At 40.0% G+C, this 25,252-nt stretch overlaps 1 protein-coding gene across 3 annotated transcripts in view; it reads left to right on the plus strand.

The window, feature by feature from the left end:
- Positions 1-25,252, plus strand: part of RAPGEF4 (Rap guanine nucleotide exchange factor 4) — a 316,916-nt gene that overhangs the window by 67,415 nt on the left and 224,249 nt on the right. For 2 of the 3 annotated variants that reach the window (XM_054477049.2, XM_054477050.2), the window contains exon 4: positions 11,986-12,132. In XM_054477049.2, coding sequence (XP_054333024.1) covers positions 11,986-12,132 — 147 coding nt within the window. Of the gene's footprint in view, positions 1-11,985; positions 12,133-19,155; positions 19,373-25,252 lie in introns of those variants that run through there. The other variant, XM_054477052.2, reaches the window with a different exon arrangement.

Consider the following 25,252-nt stretch of genomic DNA (forward strand, 5'->3'; position numbering starts at 1 on the left):
ATTGGACTTACAGTTCCATATGGCTAGAGAGACCTCACAATCATGGCAGAAGGCAAGGATGAGCAAGTCACATCTTACATGGATGGCAGCAGGCAAAGAGAGCTTGTGCAGGGAAAGTCCCCTCTTTAAAACTATCAGATCTTGTGAGATTCATTCACTATCAGAGAACAGCGCAGGAAAGACCCACCCCCATAATTCAATTACCTTCCGCCAGGTTCTTCCCGCAACACATGGGAATTGTGGGAGTTATAATTCAAGATGAGATTTAGGTGAGGACACAGCCAAACCGTATCATTCCATCCCTGGCCACTACCAAATCTCATGTCCTCACATTTCAAAACCAATCATGCCTTCCCAACAGTCTCCCAAAGTCTTAATTCATTTCAGCATTAACTCAAAAGTCCACAGTCCAGTGTCTTATCTGAGACAAGGCAAGTCCCTTCCACCTACGAGCGTGTAAAATTAAAAGCAACTTAGTTACTTCCTAGATACAATGGGGGTACAGGCATTGGTTAAATACAGCCATTCCAAATGGGAGAAATTGGCCAAAACAAAGGCTACAGGCCCCATGCAAGTCTGAAATCCAGCAGGGCAGTCAAATCTTAAAGCTCCAAAATGATCTCCTTTGACTCTATGTCTCATATTCAGGTCACGCTGATGCAAGAGGTGGGAGGTGTGTTCCCATTGTCTTGGGCAGCTTGGTCCCTATGGCTTTGCAGAGTATAGCCTCCCTTCTGGTTGCTTTCATGGGCTGGCATTGAGTGTATGCGGCTTTTCCAGGTGCACGGTGCAAGCTGTTGGTGGATCTACCATTCTGGTATCTGGAGGATACCACCTCTTTTCACAACTCCACTAGGTGGTTGCCCAGTAGGGACTCTGTGTGGGGGCTCTGACCCCACATTTCCCTTCCGCACTGCCCTAGCAGACATTCTCCATGAAAGCCTCACCCCTGCAGCAAACTTCTGCCTGGACATCCATGCATTTCCATACATCCTCTGAAATCTAGGCAGAGGTTCCCAAACCTCAATTCTTGACTTGTGTACACCTGCAGGCTCAACACCACATGGAAGCTGCCAAGGCTTGGGGCTTGCACCCTCTGAAGCCATGGCCCGAGCTGTACCTTGGCCCCTTTTAGTCATAGCTGGAGTGGCTAGGATGCAGGGCACCAAGTTCCTAGGCCACACATAGCACCGGTACCCTGGGCTTGGCCCATGAAACCATTTTTTCCTCCTAGGCCTCTGGGTCTGTGATGGGAGGGGCCGCCATGAAGATCTCTGACATGCCCTAGAGACATTTTCCTCATTGTCTTGGGGAGTAACATTTGGCTTCCTGTTACTTATGCAAATTTCTGTAGCTGGCTTGAATTTCTTCTCAGAAAATGGGATTTTATTTTCTATTGCGTTGTCAGGCTGCAAATTTTCCAAACTTTTATTCTCTGCCTCCCTTATAAAACTGAATGCCTTTAATGGCACCCAAGTCACCTCTTGAATGCTTTGCTGCATAGAAATTTCTTCCGCCAGATACCCTAAATCATCTCTCTCAAATTCAAAGTTCCACAAATCTCGAAGGTAGGGGCAAAATGCCACCAGTGTCTTTGCTAAAACATAGCAAGAGCCACCTTTGCTCCAGTTCCCAACAAGTTCCTCATCTCCATCTGAGACTATCATGAGAACACTGCAGAAAAGACCTGCCCCCATAATTCAATTTCCTTCCACTAGTTCCTCCCATGACATGTGGGAATTGTGCGAGTTGCAATTCAAGATGAGATTTGGGTGGGGACACAGCCAAACTGTATCAGTATGAATGATTTGATGGAATTTTTTTCTGAAAAAAAAATCAACCTCTTTCCTCCATATGGTGGTAGAAAGATATATCTGTATATAAATTTCAAGAATACATAGGGTGTAACTATTCTATTTGACTCAAATTCGTATTGCCTTCCTGTTTCAAGTTAATATTACTTTTTCTCCCTTCTTGTCATTCCCTTATATTTTTTACTGACTAGGTTAAAAAACACACAGCTTCTTCTGTGTGATTGGTTTAGCAAATTCTTCCTGAATTTTTTGAATGCCGGGTTGAGGGTCCTACTTATTTTTCATCAGCAGTATACCCAGAGCATGTAGTAGTAACTGTTCATTTGCAGAGCATTTCAGGAACTTTCTTTGGGTTGCGCCTACCCTGTTTGGGAAACAGCTGTGCTGTTTCTTGCTCAGTGCCTGATGCCTGAGTGGCTGTTCAGGATGATGCAGTGGTGAGCCTGGGAACGGGGAGTACCTGGCCTCCTGAGCCCATCCAGCATTCTGCCCCTGCTCTCCTGTGCTTTAGGCAGTGCATGCAGTCATTCCCTGGGGAATCTGCAAAGCCTGCAAGGCATCTGCTCCCAAGGGCACCTGCCCACAAGCTCCTCCAGTGTCCGTAGTGGGGTGGAGAGGGGTGATGGGGATCCTTTTTTGCCCCTGGATTGCTGAAGCCTAAAATTGTATATTAAAAAAAGTCATGATTCTACATTTTGGAGAAGTATTAACTACAGACATTTCGATGAGTGCTGATGTACACTTCAGGCCCTCTCTTAGGAAGGGAGGATGGAGAAAAAAGCTATCGGGCTGCAGGACTGAAATGGCTCACTTTCCAGTGTCACCCCTGGTCAGCCCACCCACCAGAATGGCCAGAATTTGGCCATTGCAGGAGGTGTGAGTTGCAGGCTGACTGGGCCTTACCCCATGGGTCTTCTCTGGGCCCAGGAAGTATCAGATAGTGGCATGGATTCCTGCTGAGCAGGGGAACCCACTGCTTTCCCCTCTCACAGTCAGGCCCTTTCCAGGCAGGCCCCAGTGCCACACGTTGCTTCTTCTCTTTGTTTTCCTCTCAGTCAAGTTTCCCTAATTCAAGACTTCAAGAGACTGGAGGGGAGACAGTGGTCCCTGGATGGGAGGGACGGTGGACTCTGCCTCTCAGAGACCCTCCCTTAGGAGCTGGGGCTGTGTTGCTTTCATTTCTTTTGTTACTGCCTTGAAAACGTGTTTGTCCTAAGAATTGTAGGAAATGCATAGATTATTCTGCCCCTATTACTTTCAGGAACTTTTAAAGGCTGACAAATCCTTGTAATTATCTTTCTGTAAATTATATTTATTTCACTACTCTATAAAATGAAACCTACTGCAACACTCTTACCACTATGTGTAATTGTCAGAGGCATCTCTCCTAGCTTCTCAGACACCCTTCCTGCCTTGGCCATTCTTCATCTTAACCCAAGAAAAAGAGCACCAAGAAGGGGACCTGCCCACAGACCACTTCATCCTCTTAAGGTGTCCCAACCTGGCTGACATGTTCACGTAGATTTCCACTGGGAACATCCACTTGGCTTCTATCAAGGATTAATCCTTCCATTTCGCCAATAATATCTGTCCCCACCTTCAGTCTCTTACCTGAGCCTAACCAGGACACATCCACCTCCAGATCCCCACCACTGTACTCATCTGCACAAGATCCTCTCCTGTCTTGGTGCCTGTGTAACTTAAAAGTTACATAGGGCTAAAAGTCAGATATTTTGCCTTCCCACTAGAATGAATAATACTATGGGTGTATTTTTTCTCAGTAATATTTTAATCGATTTACAGTTAGAGATGAACGTTGGGACAAGTTATAAGCAATAAATAACAAGCTTAAAAACAATAAATAGGGTTATAAATCTCATTGTATCAGATATTATCCAGCTGTGTGTGTGTGTGTGTGTGTGTGTGTGTGTCTGCATGTTTACTTCAGAGACAGAGAGAAAGGGAGAGAGAAGGTCCTGTTTTTCTCTGCAGATTTTATAAGTGAGGGGCTTTTTTGGCGTAGTAAGTATCAAAATCCTAGATGTATATAAGAGTTTAAATTAATCTTTACCTCTCAAAAAGTAAAAGGGCTCTTCCAGTCATAGGAAAGAATTTCTAATGGCTGCTGACAGAATAAAGTTTATATTGCAAGATAGAAAATGGGTGGTTTATTAATTCTTTAAAACCTTTACATCTCTTTCACAGATGCCTATTTAAAGCATTAGTATTTACCTAATGCAACCCATGGTGGTTAAATTCAGAACTCCTTTGAAATTCTGTTGCCACTTAATTGGCTGTGGGTATGCACAGTTAGATTACCTGTAAATTGGGGATAATAGCTCTTATCTTAAATGAGCTGATGTATGTAAAGCACTTAGTACAAAGCCTGGGATAGAGCCAGAGGGTCTGTGCTTTTTGAAATTACCATTTCAAGAAAAGTTGGTTGCAATGACTGCAATGCTGTTGTTTTATCACAAGAGGGCAGTGCCAGAATAGAAAACGCAGGAAATGTACTTGGGATTTGCAACAGTAGAAGTTTAACAATATTGTTCAGCCATTTCATGGATCAGAGAATCCGGGCTGCACTTGGCCTTGGTCATCACTTAATTTCATCCCCTCATCTATCACTGTGAAATTATCTGGCACATTTTAGCTCAATTTCAGAAAAAAATCTCATACTAGTTTTCTCCCTAAAGTAAAATAATATGCTTTTATTTGCCTTCTCTTTTTTCCTTCTACAGTAACAAATATGTTTTTAAGCATTGCATTTTTGTTTACAAAATTTGAAGAACATGTGTGTTTCGTTGTAATGCGGATCTCTCTACCTTTGTCTGTCTTTCTCTCTTTGCCTCTCTGATTCTTCTATTCACTCATTTCACTCCATTATTTTCAAACAGAGAACACTGCCATCATTGGAAACATTTTTTTCTGAGCACATTTATTGAGCCCATAAAACATGAAAGGTGCCAAGTCCACAGCAGTTGTTTGTAATCTCTTCCTACTTGTCTATGCTCAGGTCAGGCTATTTGTTAGGAGCTGATTGGGAGTTTATTGAGCATCCTGCATCCTGCATTTAGTTTTGTTGCCATGTAATTCTTTGTTTGGGTGGTTGGATGCAAAACTGCGTCACAATGCTGGACAGACTGGCTCTCCACTGAAATGAGGCTGGCCTCCCTGATTCAGTTACCAGAATGCTAATGCTAGTCCATTCTCATCAAACCTTCCTGCGGCTGGCTTGCCTGATCTTAAGCTTTGTTGAACATGCTGATTCCAGGGATGTGTTCTAAAAGTAACAGACCTTGTCTTTGCTGTTTGTTAGAAAACACATTTGCCTGAGAAGTATTTTGCCCTCTTGGTTTGGCAGGAAATGCTTCTGCAGCACATACAATCTAACATCTTGACAAATTAAGAGATTGGGTTCCATTTAATTTTATTACTTAAGATGACTTGGAGCACTCAGTAAATTCCAGCACTAAATTCAAGTTCGTGAAATAATCCCAGGTGCTGTGAAACTTAATGGCAAGTATTGCCTATAGACCTAAAATAAAACTTACAAAAATATTTGCCTTGTTAGAATTTGTGTTCACACCTGTGAATAGCCACTGTAGTCCAGTGGCTCTTAGATGAGTCCAAGACCTTGTCTTTAAGAAAGAAAAAAATATGTTTCTGTCTCCACACATTTAAAGGACCAATTATTTTTCCTTTGGTGTTAACTCAATATATGTCCAAAACAATAAATTTGCCATGAGACAATGAACTCTTCTTGAGCCATGAATATGGAAGTGAGTTAAATGTGCATAATAAGATGATCTGATAGCCCTTGAAATTACAGTACAATTTTTAGAAAATCTTGATGTACTTACCACAGAGAATTCTTATGTCTGTTTAATTGATTGTTAGCTATTTTAAATTCCATCAGAATACCTATAACTTGTGTAAGTTGGATTTCAGCTGATGCTTATAGACATTATTTATTTGCAAGGCATAAGTGCCTTAGCTTGAATACCAGTCTTAGTTATCAGTGACACATAACCATTGGCTTTCTTAACACCATTCCCATTTCCATACTGTTTACTATTTTACAATGAAACAAATAAAATGCCTCATATGAGAATGCCTGCTTTAAGAAAACCCAGTGTACCATAACTCAGACATACAAAGCAGATAAATTAAGAGGTGATTAGTTGCAGTACAAAAGGATTCTTTGATTTACAGCACAGTTTGTCAGCACAGTTTGTCAGAAGGGCTCCTTTGAATATGAGCTCCCCCAGAGAGCTGAAGTGTTTTGCAGATCATTCAATCCACTTGACATCCAGACTAGGGGACAGAGAAACTTGGAATTTAAGTGTTGAAAGCCATCATTAGTTGAAGATTAACAAAATGAATATAGAGATTCTCTATTATTTAAATGATAGAAAAAAACTGCTTTGCTTTTTAGAAATATGGATAACCCATACAAGTTTTTGACTAAGTTAGAAATAATAATTTCCATTCTTTATGGAGCACCTATTATGTGCCAGAAACTATACAGCACTATAATGGACTCTGTGTATTACTTTATTTTGATTTAATACTGCTAATGATATTACAAGAAAGATTGTGCCCATTTTACAAATGAGGGTACTGAGGCTCTGGGGAGCATTTTGCCCAAAGCCCACAGGTCGGTCATTGGCAGAGATAAGTTTTGAATTAAGTCTACCAAGGCCCGTGGCTTTTCCACTCTGCTGCTTCCAGGGGATTTTCCCTGCTGAGCATTGAGCGTTCTGACCGTGGGTAGCCTCCACGTGGGAGTCCTTTGCCTGATGCCCTGCCTTCCAGCATGGGCAGCTTCATCGACATTTTTATTAACTTACCTAATGCCAGCTTTTATGAATGAAGTTAACTGGACCCGCATATCCCACTGAAAACACTGTGCCAAGACAGTGCTCATGACTTAACTTCAGCTGGTGCCTGGCTGGGTAAAGGAGGAGAACCTGGAATCTGGGGGGCATCCATGATGGAGGTGGGAAATATCTCGAGGGCATGTTCAGGCAGCACTGGGCAGGAGGGGCAGAGGAAGCAGGAAGGTGGCGTGACACAGCCCCCAGGTTAGTGTGGGGAGGGGCCAAGGCTGGTCTAACCAGGGGTAGCATGATGAGGCTTGGCCTGCTGATGGGAGGGAGTCAAAAGCAGGCCCAGTGGTGGAGATGGGCAGTGGGCAGGCTGCCTAAGAAGTCTGGCCACAGAAGGACTGCCAGAGAGAAACTGGGACCCAGGAAGGGCTGTCAGGACAGGATACTGTCACTTTGAGAAGAATTAGGGTACCCGGCAGGTTATCAAGGCAGAGACTCTGAAAGACAGAAACTCAGTTTCTCCAACCAGGGTCAGAACTCAGTTATTAGAACTGGGGCACAGGATCAGAGTGGGAAAAGCAGAAATGCTGATTTTATTTTATTTTTTTAGAGACAGAGTCTTGCTGTGACTCCCAGGCTGGAGTGCAATGGTGGGATCATAGCCTACTGTAACTTTGAGCTCCTGGAATTAAGGGATCCTCCTGCCTCACCCTCCTGAGTAGCTGGGACCATAGGCAAACATCAATATGCCTGGCTAATATTTTATTTATTTTTTAGAGATGGGGGTCTCACTGTGTTGCCCAGGCTGGTCTTAAATTCCTGGCTTCAAGCAAGCCCCTCACCTCCCCTCCACCAAGTGCTGGTATAACAGGAATGAGTGATTCAATTCAATTCTTAATTACCTGTTTGTGATTGTTTAAATTTCCCCTAATGAATAAGAGGATTGCCTGGGATGGATTTGATCCTCTAAGGAGGATCAAGTGGACCTCAATATTGGAATTGGAAGATTAGAGGAGGAGCAATGCCAAATGTTTTATATTTTCCTAATGATTTGGACTTATTTGGTATTCAATAAATACACAGATTGGCTGACTGAAATAAGAATCAATATAAATTGGTACCTTAACTGATTTTCCAACTGAACCTTGGCTAAGAGGTACTTATACTTCCTAGGACAATCTAAGAAGTATGTGGGTAGATCGTTAGACTAACTAGTTTCTGATCTCAGCTCTTCTACTTACTAGCCATCGTCTTGGGCAAGTCACTGAATATCCTTGAGCCTGATTTGCTCAACCTGTAAAATAGCAATAGTACTACTGATATTGCTGGATCGTGTTAGTAACAGTGTCCGCAATTTATTAAGCATTTGTTTTGAGTCAGGCACTATGCAAAGCAGTTTAAATACATTATCTCATTCACCGGTTGTGAGGAATAAATGAGGCATCATCACTGAGACACTTGGCCAGTGTGTGGCCCAGTCCCCGCTCACACAGATGCAGATCAACATGCATACTGCTGCACAATGGGACTAAGGATGGGTGGATAATTAAGTGAGGAGGTCTGTGTTTTAGAAGGAGGAAAAGGAGCGATCCAGTGGACTGAGAGATGAGATAGCTGGATCAGATTGGAGGAAAAAGCCAGATGGCATGTCAGTGATATGCCAGAGGCAATTTTGTGTGTGTGTTCCCATCAGCCCTTGTTATCTAGTAGAATTGATCTCAGGTAACCCAGTATGTTTTCCTAACAGAATGAAGTCTTCCCATATGTCACCCAAAATATACTGCCCTTACAGTGTGTCTGATGCAATTGGTAAGTGACACTCTGGCCTCTGGCCTTATTACAGAAGTCTCTTTGGGAATGCTGGTTTGGTCCAGTACCTCCCCAGAGGTCTCAATGCAATTTAGGACCCACGGCCATCTTGGCTCACCTACCCCCTTGTTTTGGGTTTCCCCAGAAGCAGACCTAGAGAAAAGGATTTGGCTACAAGTGGTTTTTTAGAGACAATCTTGGGAAATATGATAACAGAGTGGGAAAATTAGAGAAAGAAGGAAGGAAAGCCAATCAAAGTGTTCTAATAAGAGCATTTCCACTGTAGGCAACTGGGCTCACTCCTTCAGGGGGCCTGCTAAGAAACTGTGAAGGGCAAGGAAGCTGGGGTGTTTATCTTCCCACTCTCATGTCCTGCCACTCTCATGGCAATGGTTGCCCCTTTAAGTCATTAACTGCCTAGCACTCTGCCCTCAGGCAGAGCGAGGGTGCAGATGCTTGAGGTGGCATACTGTACAGAGCCATCCAGAAAGCTACAGATGACATCAGGGGTGAGTGCAGAATCTGGCAGGGCTCCAGCAGCATCTGCTAAACCACCATCACATATTGAAGTCAGGTTTTTAAATCTTTACTTCCCTTTTGAAAGTTCTCAAAACAAAGTGCAATCTTACCACAAAATAGGACATTCCTTCACTGTTATCATTTCATGTTCCCTGCATAGGTGCTGATTGCTTTCATCAGTCTCTGTGTTACTGTAAACATCTTCTTTCAGATAACCTCGCTGAATATTAATCTGCAAATGAGCAGAAAATTAATAAAAGTGCTCTTTTGAATAGTCCCTATTAAATAAGTACTGAGACATGAGCAGTATGTATAAGCGTAAAAGAAATGGTTATGTTACATCCAGAAACAGACACTTTCAGCAGCAGGTGAAGGCAGGCATTAAGCCCATCTACAGGGTTTCAGACTTGGAATCCTGACCCATGGAGATCTGGTTAGATGTTAGTGTGGATATCTAAGAGTGCTTCTTCTATATCCACTCACATTCATCCTGTCCCCTCTTAATCTGCCTTTCATCATACATGCTGAGCAACATATATTTGTTCTGCTAAGTGAGAGAACATTTGGATGTCAATTTCTTTATTTGAAAATTACTCTCGCAGCACATTGCAAGGCCCTGCCTGTGATTTAAATGTAAATAAGGGCTAGCACCCATAGACTGTAAAGATAGTGAATAGTCTTTAGGGTGAAAATGTTCTTCTTGGCACCTTCTATTTCTCTGTGCCCAATTATCCCAATGCCCAACCATACCTCCCAAATTCATTCAGATTTCTAAGTAAATTTGTCCTAAAAAATACTCCAAATCTGCTGAAAGTCTGAACTTGCAAACCATACTCCTTTCAGGTGAGGTTTTCCAGTCCTACTTTTAAGATCATATCTTGTAATTTGTGACTCCTTGTCCTTAAATTTGAGTGGACCCAGTGTGAAAGAGAAGATCTGAAAAGGACTGATCCCATACTTAATTCTGATAGAAGAATTGATTCCTGAAACAAGCCCAGAGGGCTTGAGCTGATGACTGCAGCTGGGTACTCACTGGCATGGCATGGTTTTCCCCTTACAGAGGCGGTCCTGACACAGAAATACACCAAGGAGTACAGTTGGCAGCACTACCGTGATGAAATTTTGTTGTATGTGATAAGGCATGAGTCAGGTTGAAATCTCCTGGGAAAATCCAAGAAGAAATCCAATCTTGTGTCTTTATTACAAGAGTTGATTATTGGTGAAAGACAGGCTCACGTGTGTCTCCCAGCCTCTGTATTTCCTTGTGTACTGTTTGGTGGCAAACTACTCGTGTCAGGGATGGGAGGTGATAAAGAAGACTGATTAATCCATAAACTGTACAGCTAGCTCAGGAATAACTGAGAACATCCTAGTTCTTTTGCATTATACTTCACAAATAACCATATATATGTAAAATATGTGCATGATGTTAGTGGTATTACTTAGGGTCCATTTCAGGTTTTTAAGACATGCTGGAAAGTACAAATTAGGCAAAATAATTCTTTCCGAAGGGTTCAGGTGATAGAAAAATGAAATAGGCTAGTGGGAACTTCAGGGAACCTGCTATTCCAGAGAATTGTGAAAGTCTGTGATTTATCATAATCTATCTCATGTTTTTACTAGCATTTAAAAATTGCTCAGAGAGACCTAACTCATTGACTACTGATATTTCAGTTCTGGGGATATTTTTCTGAGTGAATTTGTTTGCAGTTGCCTTTCTGGAAAATTTATTAGCAGGCTTTTCTTAACTTCTTCCCTGATCTTTTATTATTTTCTGAGATATTATTGATTTTATTTTCCCTAACATAATTTTATATGGTAATATCTGTGCAGAAGCAATTTGCTATGGTTGAAGGAACTGGGTTCTTATGGGCATTTGTCTTAGTAATGTGATTACAGAGTCACTAACTTGATCTTAATAATATTTGCCTATTATCGTATATTAGATGCATGAAAGGAAAACTGGGCTTTCTAACTCAGAGGATTACCCTTGTGTGTCTCCCTTAGTTTATAATGCCTTACAAAATTAATGTCCAGGTGATTTTGAGTGGCTATTTGCATTATTCGAAACTAGTTAGGATTAAATCCAAACATTATCACCAGTGTTGCATGCAGAGAGGAAATTACTTTTTTTGGTACACCTTAAGAAACGTTTTAATCATCGATTCATGACATTTTATAAGCTAGTCACACCGTACTTCATCGGATGCTGTTTTTACTCTGCTGTGGCTGCAGGAGGCAGCATGATACAAAAATCTGGTAATCTTATAGTCAGATTTGGTTAGAATCTGGCCACACTGCTTATCAACTGTGAGAACTGGGGCTGTGCATATCCACCACTCTGACCCTCAGTTTCCTCAACTTGTCAAGACAGACAGTGCCAGTTTCTTATTTAAATTTTGTAACTGCACTCTGTAACTTAAAAAAAAAAAAAAACAACTGAGCTCAGCTTCGATAGATTTCTCCTCTTTTCTGAAAACAGATAGTAGTTGTATAAAAAGGTAAGATTCCTGCTGGCAGCTTTATTCATAATATCCTCAAAGTAGAAACAACCCAAATGTCCACCGGTAGGAGGATGATAAGCAAATTGAAGCACACCCACGTTACTCATGAATAAAAGGAAGAATCTATGGATCCATGCAACAACATGGATGAATCTTACAGACATTATGTTGAGCAAAAAAGAAGCCAGGCACAAACAGGAGAATATCATCTGACTTCTTTTGCATGAAGTTCTAAAACAGGCAAAATTCTTTCATGACAGAAATCAGAACAAGTGATCTGAGGGTCTTTCCTGGAAAGGGGCACGAGGGGACTTTTGGGGTTGATAGAAATGTTCTGTCTTGATCTGGTTGGTAATTACCCTGGTATATATATTTGTCAAGACTTGTTGAACTATGCAATTAAATTGGGTGTTTTGCTTTGTACAAATTATACTTCAGTTAAGGAAAAGAAAACACCTATCCATTAGATGTTTAATTTTCTAATGACTAGTTTTTTGGGATCCTCAGGATGCTGTGACCATCTGTACCCTGGGAATTGGGACGGCCTTTGGAGAGTCCATTCTGGACAACACACCCCGCCATGCAACCATCGTTACCAGGGAGAGCAGTGAACTGCTCCGCATCGAGCAGAAGGACTTCAAGGCACTATGGGAGGTGAGCCCTAAGGCTTCTTTGTCAATTAATGCAGTTTCAGAAAAGAAAGGGAGCTGCCACATGGATAATGGCATTACAGTCAAGCCTTAATGTGTTCTGTTCTGAGCTGGTAGATGGAATTTAATTTTCAAAACTTGTTTTTGAAATGAGTGAGTGAAAAAGCCATTTTGACATAAGACATCCTTTTTTTTGTTGTTTAATTTAGTGCTTGCTCAATTTTCTGTAGTTTGACATACCTTATAATTATTTCTTGAATGACCATAGAGTGTTTTATGTATTTTCTCCCTTCTTTTCCACAGATGTATTCTTAACCAGGGAACAAAATACTTTGACATTTTCTTTTGCATTTTAAAAATCATCATTGACATGTTCCCTGGGAAAGTGGAATGAATGGGGTTAACATCTGCTTCATTTAAATGCTTTTAAAAATGATGTGCCCTATAATAAGATATGAGAAATGGAGGTACATAAAGATGTCTGGTTACTTGCCAACTTCAAAATGCATAGGTAGCACAGCAGTGGATGGATGCAACTGGTCCTAGTGGCTTTTGCATTTATCAATGCTTACCAGAGCCCCTTAAAGTATTGCACTCATTTACAAGAAGTATGAGGAATAAATCATCTTATATGCAGTCATGGCAAATAGAGCACTTATAAAGGCCTAGCTAAGCCTTGCATCTTTTACGCTCGTTCTTTTCAGTTCTTTAAGCCTCTGATTTTAACCTGCTCCTTGTCTTTGTCCTTAGCTCAGTATGTCCAAGTGTTAAACCATCAGGCTGCAGGCTTCGCCATTGGTCCCAGTGTGGCTAAGATTTTAAACTTGATCTAAAAAGAATTTTGTGTAATCAAATAGTTTCCTCCAGAGCCAAACAAATGGCAGATGCATTAAGGGAGCCAACCTGCAGGTGAATGAGTGATGCTTTGCCTTAAAAGTCATGCAAAGCCTTGGAAGGCCTTGGTGGTGAAACCTGTTACTTTTATTCTTGGCAGTAGTGAATAAATTGTGAGGTTACTTGTTTGAAATATTTCTCTTAGAAAATATTAAAGAGCTCCAACCGTTCTGTAAAGTTCAGAGACAAAAGCTAGTTTTAGGAAGGAAAATTGAAAGTAGGTTTGCATGAGGTGTATGTGGAGAGATTTTCTGTCAATTAAAAGGGACCAAGCTTGAGGCAAATAAGCCACTTTTTGGATCTTTCATTTTAAAAGGTAAACTGAAAAGTCTTTTTCAAAAGGGGAGTTTGGAAAACTGGTTTTCAGAACAAAAATGATTTCTAACTGTGATGTGTGTCATTATAACCACTTTTGTCTGTGATGACTTACTCAAATTGCTGAGAGAGGATGGTTTGCGGAAATATTTTAAAAATTTATTTTAATTAGGAGCCCTTAGTGCTGAGAAGGAAGTTTCTAAGAGGTTGCTACCTATGAACATTAAAACAAACTTATTATTTTAAAAAATTTCAAACAGACAGAAAAATCAAAAAGTATAGTACAATGAACACCCTTTCACCCCCACTGAATTCAGCAATTGTTAATGTAGAGCCATATTTGCTTCAGCTTTGTTTGTTTTTTTTTGGTGAACTACTTTATCATAAATGATAGACATATAACATATCACCCTAAATATTCAGCATATATCTCAAAAAACTTAGAATATCCTGTTACATACCCTAATGCCATTATCTCACCTATAAAACCAATAATATCCTAATATTATCTAATACTCAGTCTGTATTTCAAATGTCCTTAATTGTCTCATAAATATCTTTTATAGCTTTGTTTCAAACCAGACTCCAATAAAGAGCCATGTCTTACATTTGATTGTTATATCTAAGTCTCTCTCTCTCTCTCTTTCTCTCCCTCTCTCCCCCTTCTCTCTCTTACTTTCCCCCTGCCCCATCATGGCATTGACTTGTTAAAAAGGCCAGGTCAGTTTCTCTCAAATTCAAGATTTGTCTGATTGTTTTTTTCATGGTATCTTTTTTTGCACTTCTATCCCAGGGTTTCCTATAAATGGAAATTAGGCTAAAAGTTTGATTACATCAAGTCAAACATTTTTGGCAAGAAAATGTGAAAAGTGATGCTGAGGACATCAGGGGGATTATAATGTCTGGTTGCTCTGTTGATGCTACGTTTGATCCCTTGGTTAGGTTGTATCAGAGTACCTTTTAGGACTGTTTTCCACAGTTCTTTCCCTTAGAGGAAAAATATTTAATAGGGACATTGATATGGAGGGCTGTCCTTGCTATCTAAAACCTTGCCACATGTTTTGCAGTTCAGTGGGTCCAACTCTTCCCCTGTAACCTCAGAGCATGATTTGCGATCTCCCTTGCCAGTGGCTTAAGTGTACTGGGGATGACATTCAGAGAGCCATTTGGAGTTGACAAGAGTGGATAGTTTTTAGTCTGACCTCTTTTACAGGGTGGGGACTGAAATCTCATAGTGAGTAAGAGATAGTCAGATGTTTCATTTTATTTGCCTGTTCATGCAACTAAGTGTAGAGTGTGAATTAGATGCTCAATCAGTGTTTTAATTGTCTAAACTGAAAATGCAATAAACCCCATTATCTAGCAATCTGTTAATCAGGACTTCATTAATGGGCAGACTTGTGCACATGCAGTACATGATAATCCTAAAAAATTATACAATTTAAAGTACCTTCTGAATAAAAAAGATTGAATTCTGTTTATTGTCTATTCATTTATTCATAATATACAGAGTATCTCCCATGTGTTAGGTATATGTATATGTATGTATGTGGGTATAGTCAGATGTTTGTATGTTTATACATATATACAAATATATATGCTTCTGCTCTCAGGCTAGGGGCTTCTATTCCACTCAGAGGAGACAGAAAATAAAAATCACAGAATCTCAGAGCATAATATATCATTAAATAACTTTAGGTGCATGATTTGAATGTTGATGATCTATACATGGCATATATAGCACTAATCTGCTTGCAAAATATTTGATAACAAGATTGCCTGTTCCTTGATATGTCAGATAATAGGGTTAGTAAAATTAGTCCACCCTTGTTCTGGTAAAATCCATCTTGTGCTGGTATCTGTTAGCAAAATTTAAACCCAAGCTCATACTGTCAGCTGAAGCCTAAGTCAGCTAGATCACCCAAATATCAAAAGGGAAGAACTATACAGGGAAGAATTATGTATTCAGGATTCAGGCCAACTCCTGAATCATCACTGAACGGTAAGAGTGCAGAAGGAAGGCATCAGATGGTGGGAATGTAAACTAGTACAACCACTATGGAAAACAGTGTGGAGATTCCTTAATGAACAAAAATAGAACTACCATTTGATCCAGCAATCCCAACTCTGGGTATCTACCCAGATGAAAATAAGTCATTATGCAAAAAAGATACTTGCGCTTGCATGTTTATAGCAGCACAATTCATGATTGCAAAAATATGGAACCAACTCAAATGCCCATCATTCAATGAGCGGATAAAGAAATTGTGATATATATATATCACAATTATATATATTATATATATTACAATTATATATATAATATATATATTATATGAATTATATATATATATACACACACAGCATGGAATACTACTCAGCCATAAAAAGGAACAAAATCATGGCATTCACAGCAGTCTGGGTGGAATTGGAGACCATTATCCTAAGTGAAGTAACTCAGGAATAGAAAACCAAACATTGTATGTTCTCACTCATACGTGGGAGCTAAGCTATGAGGATGCAAAGGCGTAAGAATGACACAATGGACTTTGGGGACTTGGGGGAAAGGGGAGAGAGGGATGAAGGATAAAAGACTACCATTGGGTACAGAGTACACTGCTCAGGTGATGGATGCACGAAAATCTCAGAAGTCACCACTAAAAAACTTATTCATGTAACCAAATGCCACCCATTCCCCAAAAACCTATTGAAATTTTAAAAAAGAGAAAAAACACTAAAATATATATCATGCAAATATAAAAAGAAAGCAGCAGCAAGGTCAACTGGATAAGGCCTCCACCATCAGGGAGCTAAAGTGCTCAGAGTTCAATGTTCGGTGACAGGTTCCAAATAGTAAAAATTAGAGACCCTGAATCAGAGACCCTGGGTCTAAATTTGCATGTTCATCTCATTTGAGTGTTTACTTTTGAGGAATGTCCTGGTGGGCTCATTTCATGGCAGGTGCTCTTATGTTGGGCTTTGTCTCCTTGTAGGTACTCTTACTGTCACTTACAGGGGCTGCAGGCTAGAACACTCCCATCAGGATTCTGAGCTGTTTCTGAGGGAAAATTATGGTCCCTGATCACTGACAGGTAGCACAGTCAAAAAGTAGTCCTTCAATAGGCTGAGCAAATACTCTATATCTTACACTTGGGACTGTAATGGTAGCACAAAGCTAGGGAATTCCTTTTCTTTTCCAGGTCAACAGCAAGTTTTCTAGGCTTCCTCAGGTATGCCCTCAGAGAACCACACGTAAGGTTTTGAAATCCTATTTAATTCTATCCCCAATACCTCTTGCTTTATATTGTCTATTCTGCTGTAAGTCATATAGGCAACACTCAGAGTATTTTTAAAAAATCATCATCATGAATGTGATTAGAAGCATTTCCTCAATAGTCTCTATAAATATATCAAATAAAATAAATATTCCCTAAGATATAACTGAGGTAGCAGCTTGGCACTTTTTTTTTCTTTTGTACGCTACATCTTTCCTAATGAAAATGACCTGGTTTCCTTCTCCTTTTCCCTATTTCAATTGCCAATTTTGGTCAGATCTGAGGGTGCTGGGTTGCTCTATCTTAAAGTCAGGTCATATTTTCTTAGCTTAAATGAATTATGTTAAGTTTATTCAGAGTTGGTAAATAACGCCTCTCTCCATTTACACCCCTTTAATATTAGAACTTAATAGAAAATATTAACCAAGGCATAAAACATCTCATTTTCCAGTAACATTTCAGGAGGGAGGCAGAGATGGGGAGAGATAAATATTGGAGATAGTATGTTTCTGAATTACATACAGAAGAAAATGAATTTAAAAGTCTTAGAATACCATTTTTAGTTCTTGAGACAATTATAATTTACAATTTAAACTCTTTGACACTAGTGGCGTTTTCTACCCTCAGTAAGGAAGTTAAATGGCAAAGCAGTTAACTGTAAGTTTGGGAGTTTAAAGTAGTTATTATATTAATAGTTGATCTAAGATTATGGGTATTTTATGATTGATAGTAGTTCTTGGAATAAATAAAAACTGATCTGTTATCCAAGTCCATGAATTTCTGCTCGGCGCAGATAGTATGAGAGGGTTTCCAATGGCTAGAACAAAACAGTGAAGGTTTTGTTGGGTTTTCTTCTTGACTTTCTGTCTGATGTTGTGTTTGTGTGAGGATGATTTCAGGTTTGTGGCATGTTTTGACATCTTTACATGGAATATTTCAAATACATGAAATTGAATGAGGTGATGAGTCCACTGTGTTCAGGCAGGTAGATTAGAGAGGTGCTCTTGGTTAAATCCATAAAAGATGCTTCTGAGAGGCCCTTGAACTAGTGGTTACCACCTCTTTACCTGTAGTTCAATTGCATGAACACCATTCTGGAAAAATTTCCCTGTTGCCATGAGCCATGTTTGAGCATATTCAAAATAATAACACATATTTATGAATATGTTCTTAAAAAATTAAAGACAATAATAAAATTACAGAGCCATTAAAAATAAAAGCAATGTTTTAAATTTTTAGTCTGACCTGTGTCACAATAAAAGTGGTTTCTTAGCTGTGATTGTTATCCGGAAGCCTCTTGACATACTATTGTGAGTTTATTCCAACCAGGGCAAAATGTGTCATGGAGAGCCGTTGCTTGGATATAATGATTGGCACATTAGATTTACTGCTCAAATGTGTCTGTGGCCTCAGTAAACATTGTTAACAGACTGAAAATGTATTTCATGCTTTATGAGATACAAAACTGAGTGGTAAAAATAAGAAAGTGCACGTTTCTGTCTTAAGAAAAGAAAGTAATTAGTAAATAGAGATATTAATCAGAATAATGAATGCTGTTGAAGAAATATGTTTATGACTGTCTCTATTCCCTAATTTTCAGAATGTTTATTTTTCTATAAGATTCTACCAGATATGTTGGCAGTTGTGGAACTGAAAAGCTTTTTAGTTACTTCTATGTACTGACTTTTTTTTAGAGTAAATAGGGGAAAATCCCTTTTCCATTAAAATCTTTCAAGCCACAGTGAAAATAAGGATTGTTTGAAGCAACAGCAGCTTAGTCTTTGCTGAGGTGCTTTAAAAACACTATTAGAATAATATACCTTCCAGAGGCATCTGCTCTTGCTCCAATAGGCTTGATGTTTCTATCTGTCTATAGCAATCAGAAAAATGAAAGCCAAATACTTAAAAATTAATATCTCAGAACACAGATATCCCAGAAGTTCTCAGGTAAATTGTATGGCTTTATCCACCATACTAACAATTTCAGGTTATTTCACTTTTGGATTGATGGTAGGCTTTTCAGGTTTATATTTAATGGTCTTGGTTATTGAATTAGGACTGCCCGGCCCACCTGCAGACAAGGCAGCCCCTTGCCTGCCTGATAATGCACGGGGACCGAGACCCACACCCTCATTAGGAGCAAGCAGAGCCTCCAAGCCAAGGGGCCTGCATTCTCCCAAGTCAGGAGCCCGAGCTTACTTTTGGCAACTTTGGAGCTTGTACTGTAGGGTTACTTCTCAGGCCAGAAATTTGCATCAAAGGACTAAGAAAAATATATCCAAAAATAAACATGAAAGCCAAGACTTCATGCCAGGAACTCCAGCCACACACATCCTGTTGGCTGGTTCTCTTGTCTCTCTCCTCACAGTTCTGATTCTTTTAAACCAAGCGGAAGCCTGCTTCGATGACTTGGACTTCTGTCTGCACCAGGGTCTCATTCCTGTGTCTTCAAGCTTTTCCATGGAGTGGCAAAATGATTCAAATCCAGAAAGGAAGGGAGTGAAGTTATTAGGAGCTAACTAAAGTTAAAAAAAAAAAAAAAAAAGGAAGTGTTTTCTTATTGCCTTAGACTGCCTGAGCTTTCCTGGAGAACCATCAGCACCGGTTTCCTTTCTGTGGACTGAGATCCACTCAGTAGTAGACATGAACAGGGAATGAACGGCAATGAAGGTACCTTTTGCTGATCAAATAAAGGATAGATATTCACTGGATGTCTGAGAACTTTGAGAGACAGAAAAAGAAGGACGTATGCTCTACAAGGTCAGAATGGATCTTTTTATTTTTTAGTGAAGGGTGGGAGAGTGGGGAAATACTACATGTTACTGTTTGCATTTTGGAATTATGCTCAAAAACATCTCTGGCTTTTCTAATTATGTTCCACCAGACCCAAATATGTACCATGGTAGGGACATAATTTGATTTCATCTTTGTTTGTGGTGTGTATGGGGCCGGGGGGTGAGTGGTAGCTATCTTTCTGCTAGTGAAGCATGTTTATTTAGCCTGATGATCTTAAATATGTTTCTAGAAGATAAATAAAGGTAGTTGTTCATAACTAGGCAGAGTAACGTTTATCACAGTGAAATTACATACCTGTATTTTTCTGGTGACATATTTGAATGTCACATACTAAAAATGAATTTTGTTCAAGGAAACAGATTGTGGGTGATGGTATTTCACCCTCCAGGCCCCGGAAGGTATTTTGCCTGTAGCTCTCAGACTCAATGAAGTCCTTGCTGTTTATAGGCATTCTGTTACATTATTGATAACTAAGAGTTCTACCTGCTCCCCAAGCAATGATTTCACTATTTCTCAGAAGATGATCAGGGGGTCTGAGCAGATCAAGGCTTGGCTGGCAAATGCCAGGAATGCCCAGATGCTGTACGGTGGGCCTGCTGGTAGGGTGCTATAACCAGTAGTTTCTTTCTCTGAGCTGGCGCTACTTTGGGTGTTCATTTCAGTAGTGTAGAGTGAATACTCAGGTCTTTGAGGAGTTGCTGTTAAAAGAGTTTCTGAAATGCTTCCGCTGGCCGTGCACTAGCCAGGACTCTGTTGACACCTCACCTGCACTGTTCTCTTACACTGGGCCCCCTCACTCACTCAGCTAAGCTACTGAGCAGCCTGCCCTTCTCAATAGCTGCTCAACTCAACAGTAATTGATGCCACGTTAAACATTTCATCTCTAAGAAGCTTCTGTCATATTCAGCAAACATATTTGTTTCCCACCAGGTGGAGGTGCAAAATGCACTATGTCTGCCTTTCTGTGGTTTACAATCTAGTGGAAAAGACAATCATAGACACAAATATGAGACAAACTGAAAAATACTCTAAGAAAGATCCAGTGCGCTAAAGGACAGGGGCAGAGCAAGAAGAGATCCATTTCCACCAAGGGCCTCATTTCATCCAAGGACAAAGAGATCTGCTTCTGAATTCTTATGTGGGTAGCAAGGCTGTTTTTCAGCATCCCTGAAGGACTGGGGACAGTTAACTAAATGATAGCATTTGAGGCAGCCTTGTCCCGAGGGACTGAGCCCACAGAAAAGGGGCTAGGCTTCTTCACTCTGTGGTTGTGTTGTGTGGCACTCTGGTTTCTTCTCCTTTGCTGGGCCCCATGGGCAGGCATGGTGAGAACTCAGCCTGTCATGTGTTGTGTTTCCAAATGTCTGGGTTTGTTTTTTGTTGTTCAGCCATCATCTGGAGGAATCCGCTCTGGGGTTTAACAGGTTCCCCCAGGCAAAGGCAGTTCTAGTTGGGAAAGCTTTAAGAACTTGAGACTTTCAGAAGGAACTCGTGGTGTGGACTGGGGGATACTGTTAAGCTCTTTATGTGTAGAAAGCCCTGTGGTCATGGGACTTTCCTGCTCTCGTGGGGCCAAATTCCACTCCTGAGTCATCTCTGGGCTGCTGTGAGAGGTTAGGGCACAGTCACTGGGGCAGAGGGTCTGACACAGAGGATGAAGCAGCAGAAATCCTGTCACTAAGCTGGCTTCTCCGAATTCCTGCAGTCTTGCCCCTGTTTGATCTCACTGACCTCAATGTTTTGAGCTGTCTAGCCCAAACCAATAAATGCAAGACAAACCTTCCAAAGGTTGTTGATGTGGTTGAATGGTCTGGCCTGAGATTCTGGTCTATTCTTGGTTTAACCCAACTTTGCTGGATGACATTTTGCAAAGCTCTCCAGCTTCCTTATTGTAAAATAGAGATACCTTTACTTAAATCCTGCCTTGCTGACAGGAGTGGTCAAAGTTAATGTTGATTGTTTCTTACGTGCCTTACGAGTTGAAAAATCTAGCATCCCCCTCCCTTTTTGGTTTGCAAGTTAAAGAAGGGAGAGCCACAAATTCTGTGAATGGAAAGAATAAAATATAGGGCAGTAGTTCATATTGTATCAAAATATATTATTTGGAAGAGAAGAAGAACTTTTTGGTATCTTTCATCATTTATAGTTGTAGTTCTTAAAACTGGTTTCATGTTAGAAATATCTGGCAAGCTTTTTAAAAGATTTCCATGCCGGAGCTTTTGATAGACTGATGAAGCCAAAATCTCTAGAAGACAGAGCCTCATCAGTAGCTTCTGAAAGCTCCTCAGATGAGTCTCTGGACAGCCAGGGCTGAGAACCCCTTCAGCAGTGGGTTTTGGTAATTCACCATTCCACTTTGTGCTTACTTCCGCATACACCTGGCCGGTGTCCTTGCCCTGTGCTAAGACGCTATGATTGAATAATGTTTGTTCCTTACAAGTCTGTGTTGAATTTCCTAGTGTAATTTGTCCTTCTCTCCTATAGACATTCTGCTTCCAAATTAGAGTTTCTGGCAGATTTATGTAATAATGGCAGTCAGTACTTTAGAGTCAGAATCTGTGGGGTTTGTTCAAGGCTTTATGAATTAGAGGTTGCCTATGTGGAATGGTTATTGAAAGAGTGAGAATAAGGTGCAAGATCATCCCCAAATTCCACCATCCCAGAAATGCACCTTCTCTGAACAGTCTGAGCAATGATGTCTTTCACAATTTGTAGCTCCTGGGAAATTTCACTGTACACCTATGAGAGAATGAGAGTAAAGAAGACAGGTAATAATTTTACTGTTACTGTGAATGAAGTTCTGAATTAATGGATCCCCTAGGAATCGTGGGAGGCTCTCAACTATCCCCAGACTATACTGTAAGAATTACTTACCTACAATAAATTCCCAGGAAAAGAATCACTAGTTTGAAGAATGTGAAAACTTATGACTCTTGATAAATATGATCACATTTATTTTCAGTAGCTTTTATTCTGCCACCAACAGTATTTGAGCATGCCTATTGCTTCTGGCCTTGGCCATTGTGACCATTATATATGCAGATGCTCCTCGACTTATGATGGGGATGCATCTAGATAAACCCATTGTAAGTTGAAAATATCATGTCAGGAATGCATTTAATACACCTAAGCTACTGAACACCATAGCTTAGCCTATCCCACCTTAAATGTGCTCAGAACACTTACATTAGCCTACAGTTGGCCAAATCATCTAACACAAAGCCTATTTTATAACAAGTGTTGAATATCTCATATAATTCATTGAATACTGTACTAAAAGTGAAAACCAGAATGGTTGTATGGCTACTTGAAGTATAGTTTCTACTGAATGCTTATTGCTTTTGCACCATTGTAAATTTGAACAATTCTAAGTTGACCCATCATAAGTTAGTGACTGGCTCTATGCATGTCCAATATAATAGGCATTGCTATTGCAATTGTGTTTCTTTGATTACTGGGATGCTTGAGGTTTTCTTGTCTCTTTTTTTTACTGATTATAAATACCCAATGTAACATGTCCTCTTTTGGGACATGTTATTCATATGAATTAAATACATTGGCATTTATTTACCAATTTATGTGAATGCTTTATATGATTGAGACATTAACCCTCTTCGAATTTCTGCAAATATTTAATCTTGATCTGTTTACTTTTCATGTTTCCTAATATTTAAAGTACATACCTTTTAAATTCATTAAATCCACCATAAACCTGGCTATTTCATGATTTAAAAAATTAAAATTAGTTTTATAAAGATATTATCTTACCTTCATTTATAGTGGATTTGGAAAATAACATGATGTAAGTAATAATGTGTTTTACCCAATGGTGTTGGCTGCATGAATTGATTGGAGTTTTAAAAATTTTTTGTCACCTCTCTCATTTGCTTCAAAAATTTATTAAATATTCTTACAAATCGATATCTTGCCTCTAATTGTTTCCTATAACCTCTGTGTAAACCTTATTTTATGATCTGTAACAAAATTTTGTGAAGATTTCTTTTCTGGATATTTGCACCACGATCTATGGTCATCCCTTCCACTCCTCTAGCCGTTGGGTGTCTGTGAAGATCCCAGCAATTTGACTGTGGAAGGCTCTGGTCCTTTGCTTTCTTTTGCCTCCATGCCATGCCCTCCCGCAAACATGCTTTAAGCTTTGGTCTGAGTGAAACCATCCAGTAGAATTGTGATCTTTTCTGAGGTTAGAGAAGCGAGTTCTCTTTTTTTGTGTGCATCCATAACTGCCTTCTCTTTTCCACTGTCCAATACTGTGTCTACCTCTTTAATGGTTGTGGAGAAAGTACTGAAACTCTTACCAATAAGTTTTAATGAAACAGTTTTTCATTTTTAGGCCTTTGCTATTTGTTATGAGTTTTAGATTATCTGTTTGGAGGGTGTTTTTTGCCTATGCTTAGCTTTGTTTAAAGTTTATAGAATTGCCAAATGCAAATATTCTAAAAAAGGAAAAAAAGCTCTATAATAACTTTCACTATATACAATTCCTATTAAAAGCACATAGAACTTAAAAATGGGATAAGGTAGTAAAATGATCAGATATTGTATTTAGTAGAGATACACCTGTTCCCAGGGACATACACCACTTTGTGAACAACACCTTGAAAGGCATTCGCTTATTTAAAAAGTTATAAAGCTGGGCTTGGTGACTCATGCCTGTAATCCCAGCACTTTGGGAGGGTGATGCGAGCAGATTTCTTGAGCCTAGGAGTTTGAGATCAGCCTGGACAACATGGTGAAACCCAGTCTCTACAAGAAACACACACAAAAAATGAGCCCAGTGTGGTAGCATGTGCCTGTAGCCATGGGAGGCTGAGGTGGGAGGATCACGTAAGCCCTGGGAGCTTGAGGCTGCAGTGAGCCATGATCATGCCACTGCACTCCAGCCTGGGTGACAGAGCAAGACCCTTTTTCAAAAAAAAAAAAAAAGAAGTTTTAAAATAGTGTTTTAAATGTTAGTGTTTTAGTTCTCTGAAAACTGTGCTGCTAGTCACACTCTCTCCATCCACATTTTCTTTCCTTCCTTACCAAAAAGTTTGATCATACATAGCAAATTGTCCCATATTAATAAAGTGATCATTACTAAATGAAAATTAATAAATTAAAAGCCTTCGGTGAATTCCTGATAATAACAGTTGCAAGCACGTGTATAATACTCTAAACAGCTGAGTCCTGGCTCTGTTAATCCATTTTTAGAGACATTAATGTATTTTAGCACAGTTGGGAATCCATCTCCCCTGAATTCCCTTTCTTGTTTTCTGCTTGTTACTTTATATTTCCTTCTCCCTTTTCCAAGTGCCTTCTCCAGACCTCACCTAGGTCTGAAACATCCAACTTTACCCTTCAGTATTTCAGGTTGGCTTTCTCTCTGCCTCTCCTTGTCCTAGTTGGCCTCCCGTTATAACCAGTCATATATTTACATTAACCTCTTCCTTTTCAATTCCATCCCACCATTTGCAGTGACCTCCCTTCTCTGTCCTCAAGCCTCAGCAGCATAAATGAGGCAGTACAGAGCTTAAAGACCGTGGACTGGAATTGACCAGGACATAGTGACAGTCCTGGCCTTGCTTCATGCCAGTTCTATGTCCTCAGGCAAGGTACATAATATCCCTAAATCTCTTCCCTCATTTGTCAAACGGGGGTCAAAATAACCCTATCATAAATGGTTGTTGAGAGGAAGAAATGATATAATGTAATCAACCCCCTAGCTCCAGGAGCAAAACCAGTAGATGTGGGTGGTGATGATGATTGGATGCATAGACAGAGCAGGGGTTCAAATCCCTCACTCCAGGTGCTCAGACATCTAACTCAGCTCTCGCTGCTGCCCAA

Source organism: Pongo pygmaeus, chromosome 11 (assembly GCF_028885625.2).
Source record: "Pongo pygmaeus isolate AG05252 chromosome 11, NHGRI_mPonPyg2-v2.0_pri, whole genome shotgun sequence".
Lineage (NCBI taxonomy): Eukaryota > Metazoa > Chordata > Mammalia > Primates > Hominidae > Pongo > Pongo pygmaeus.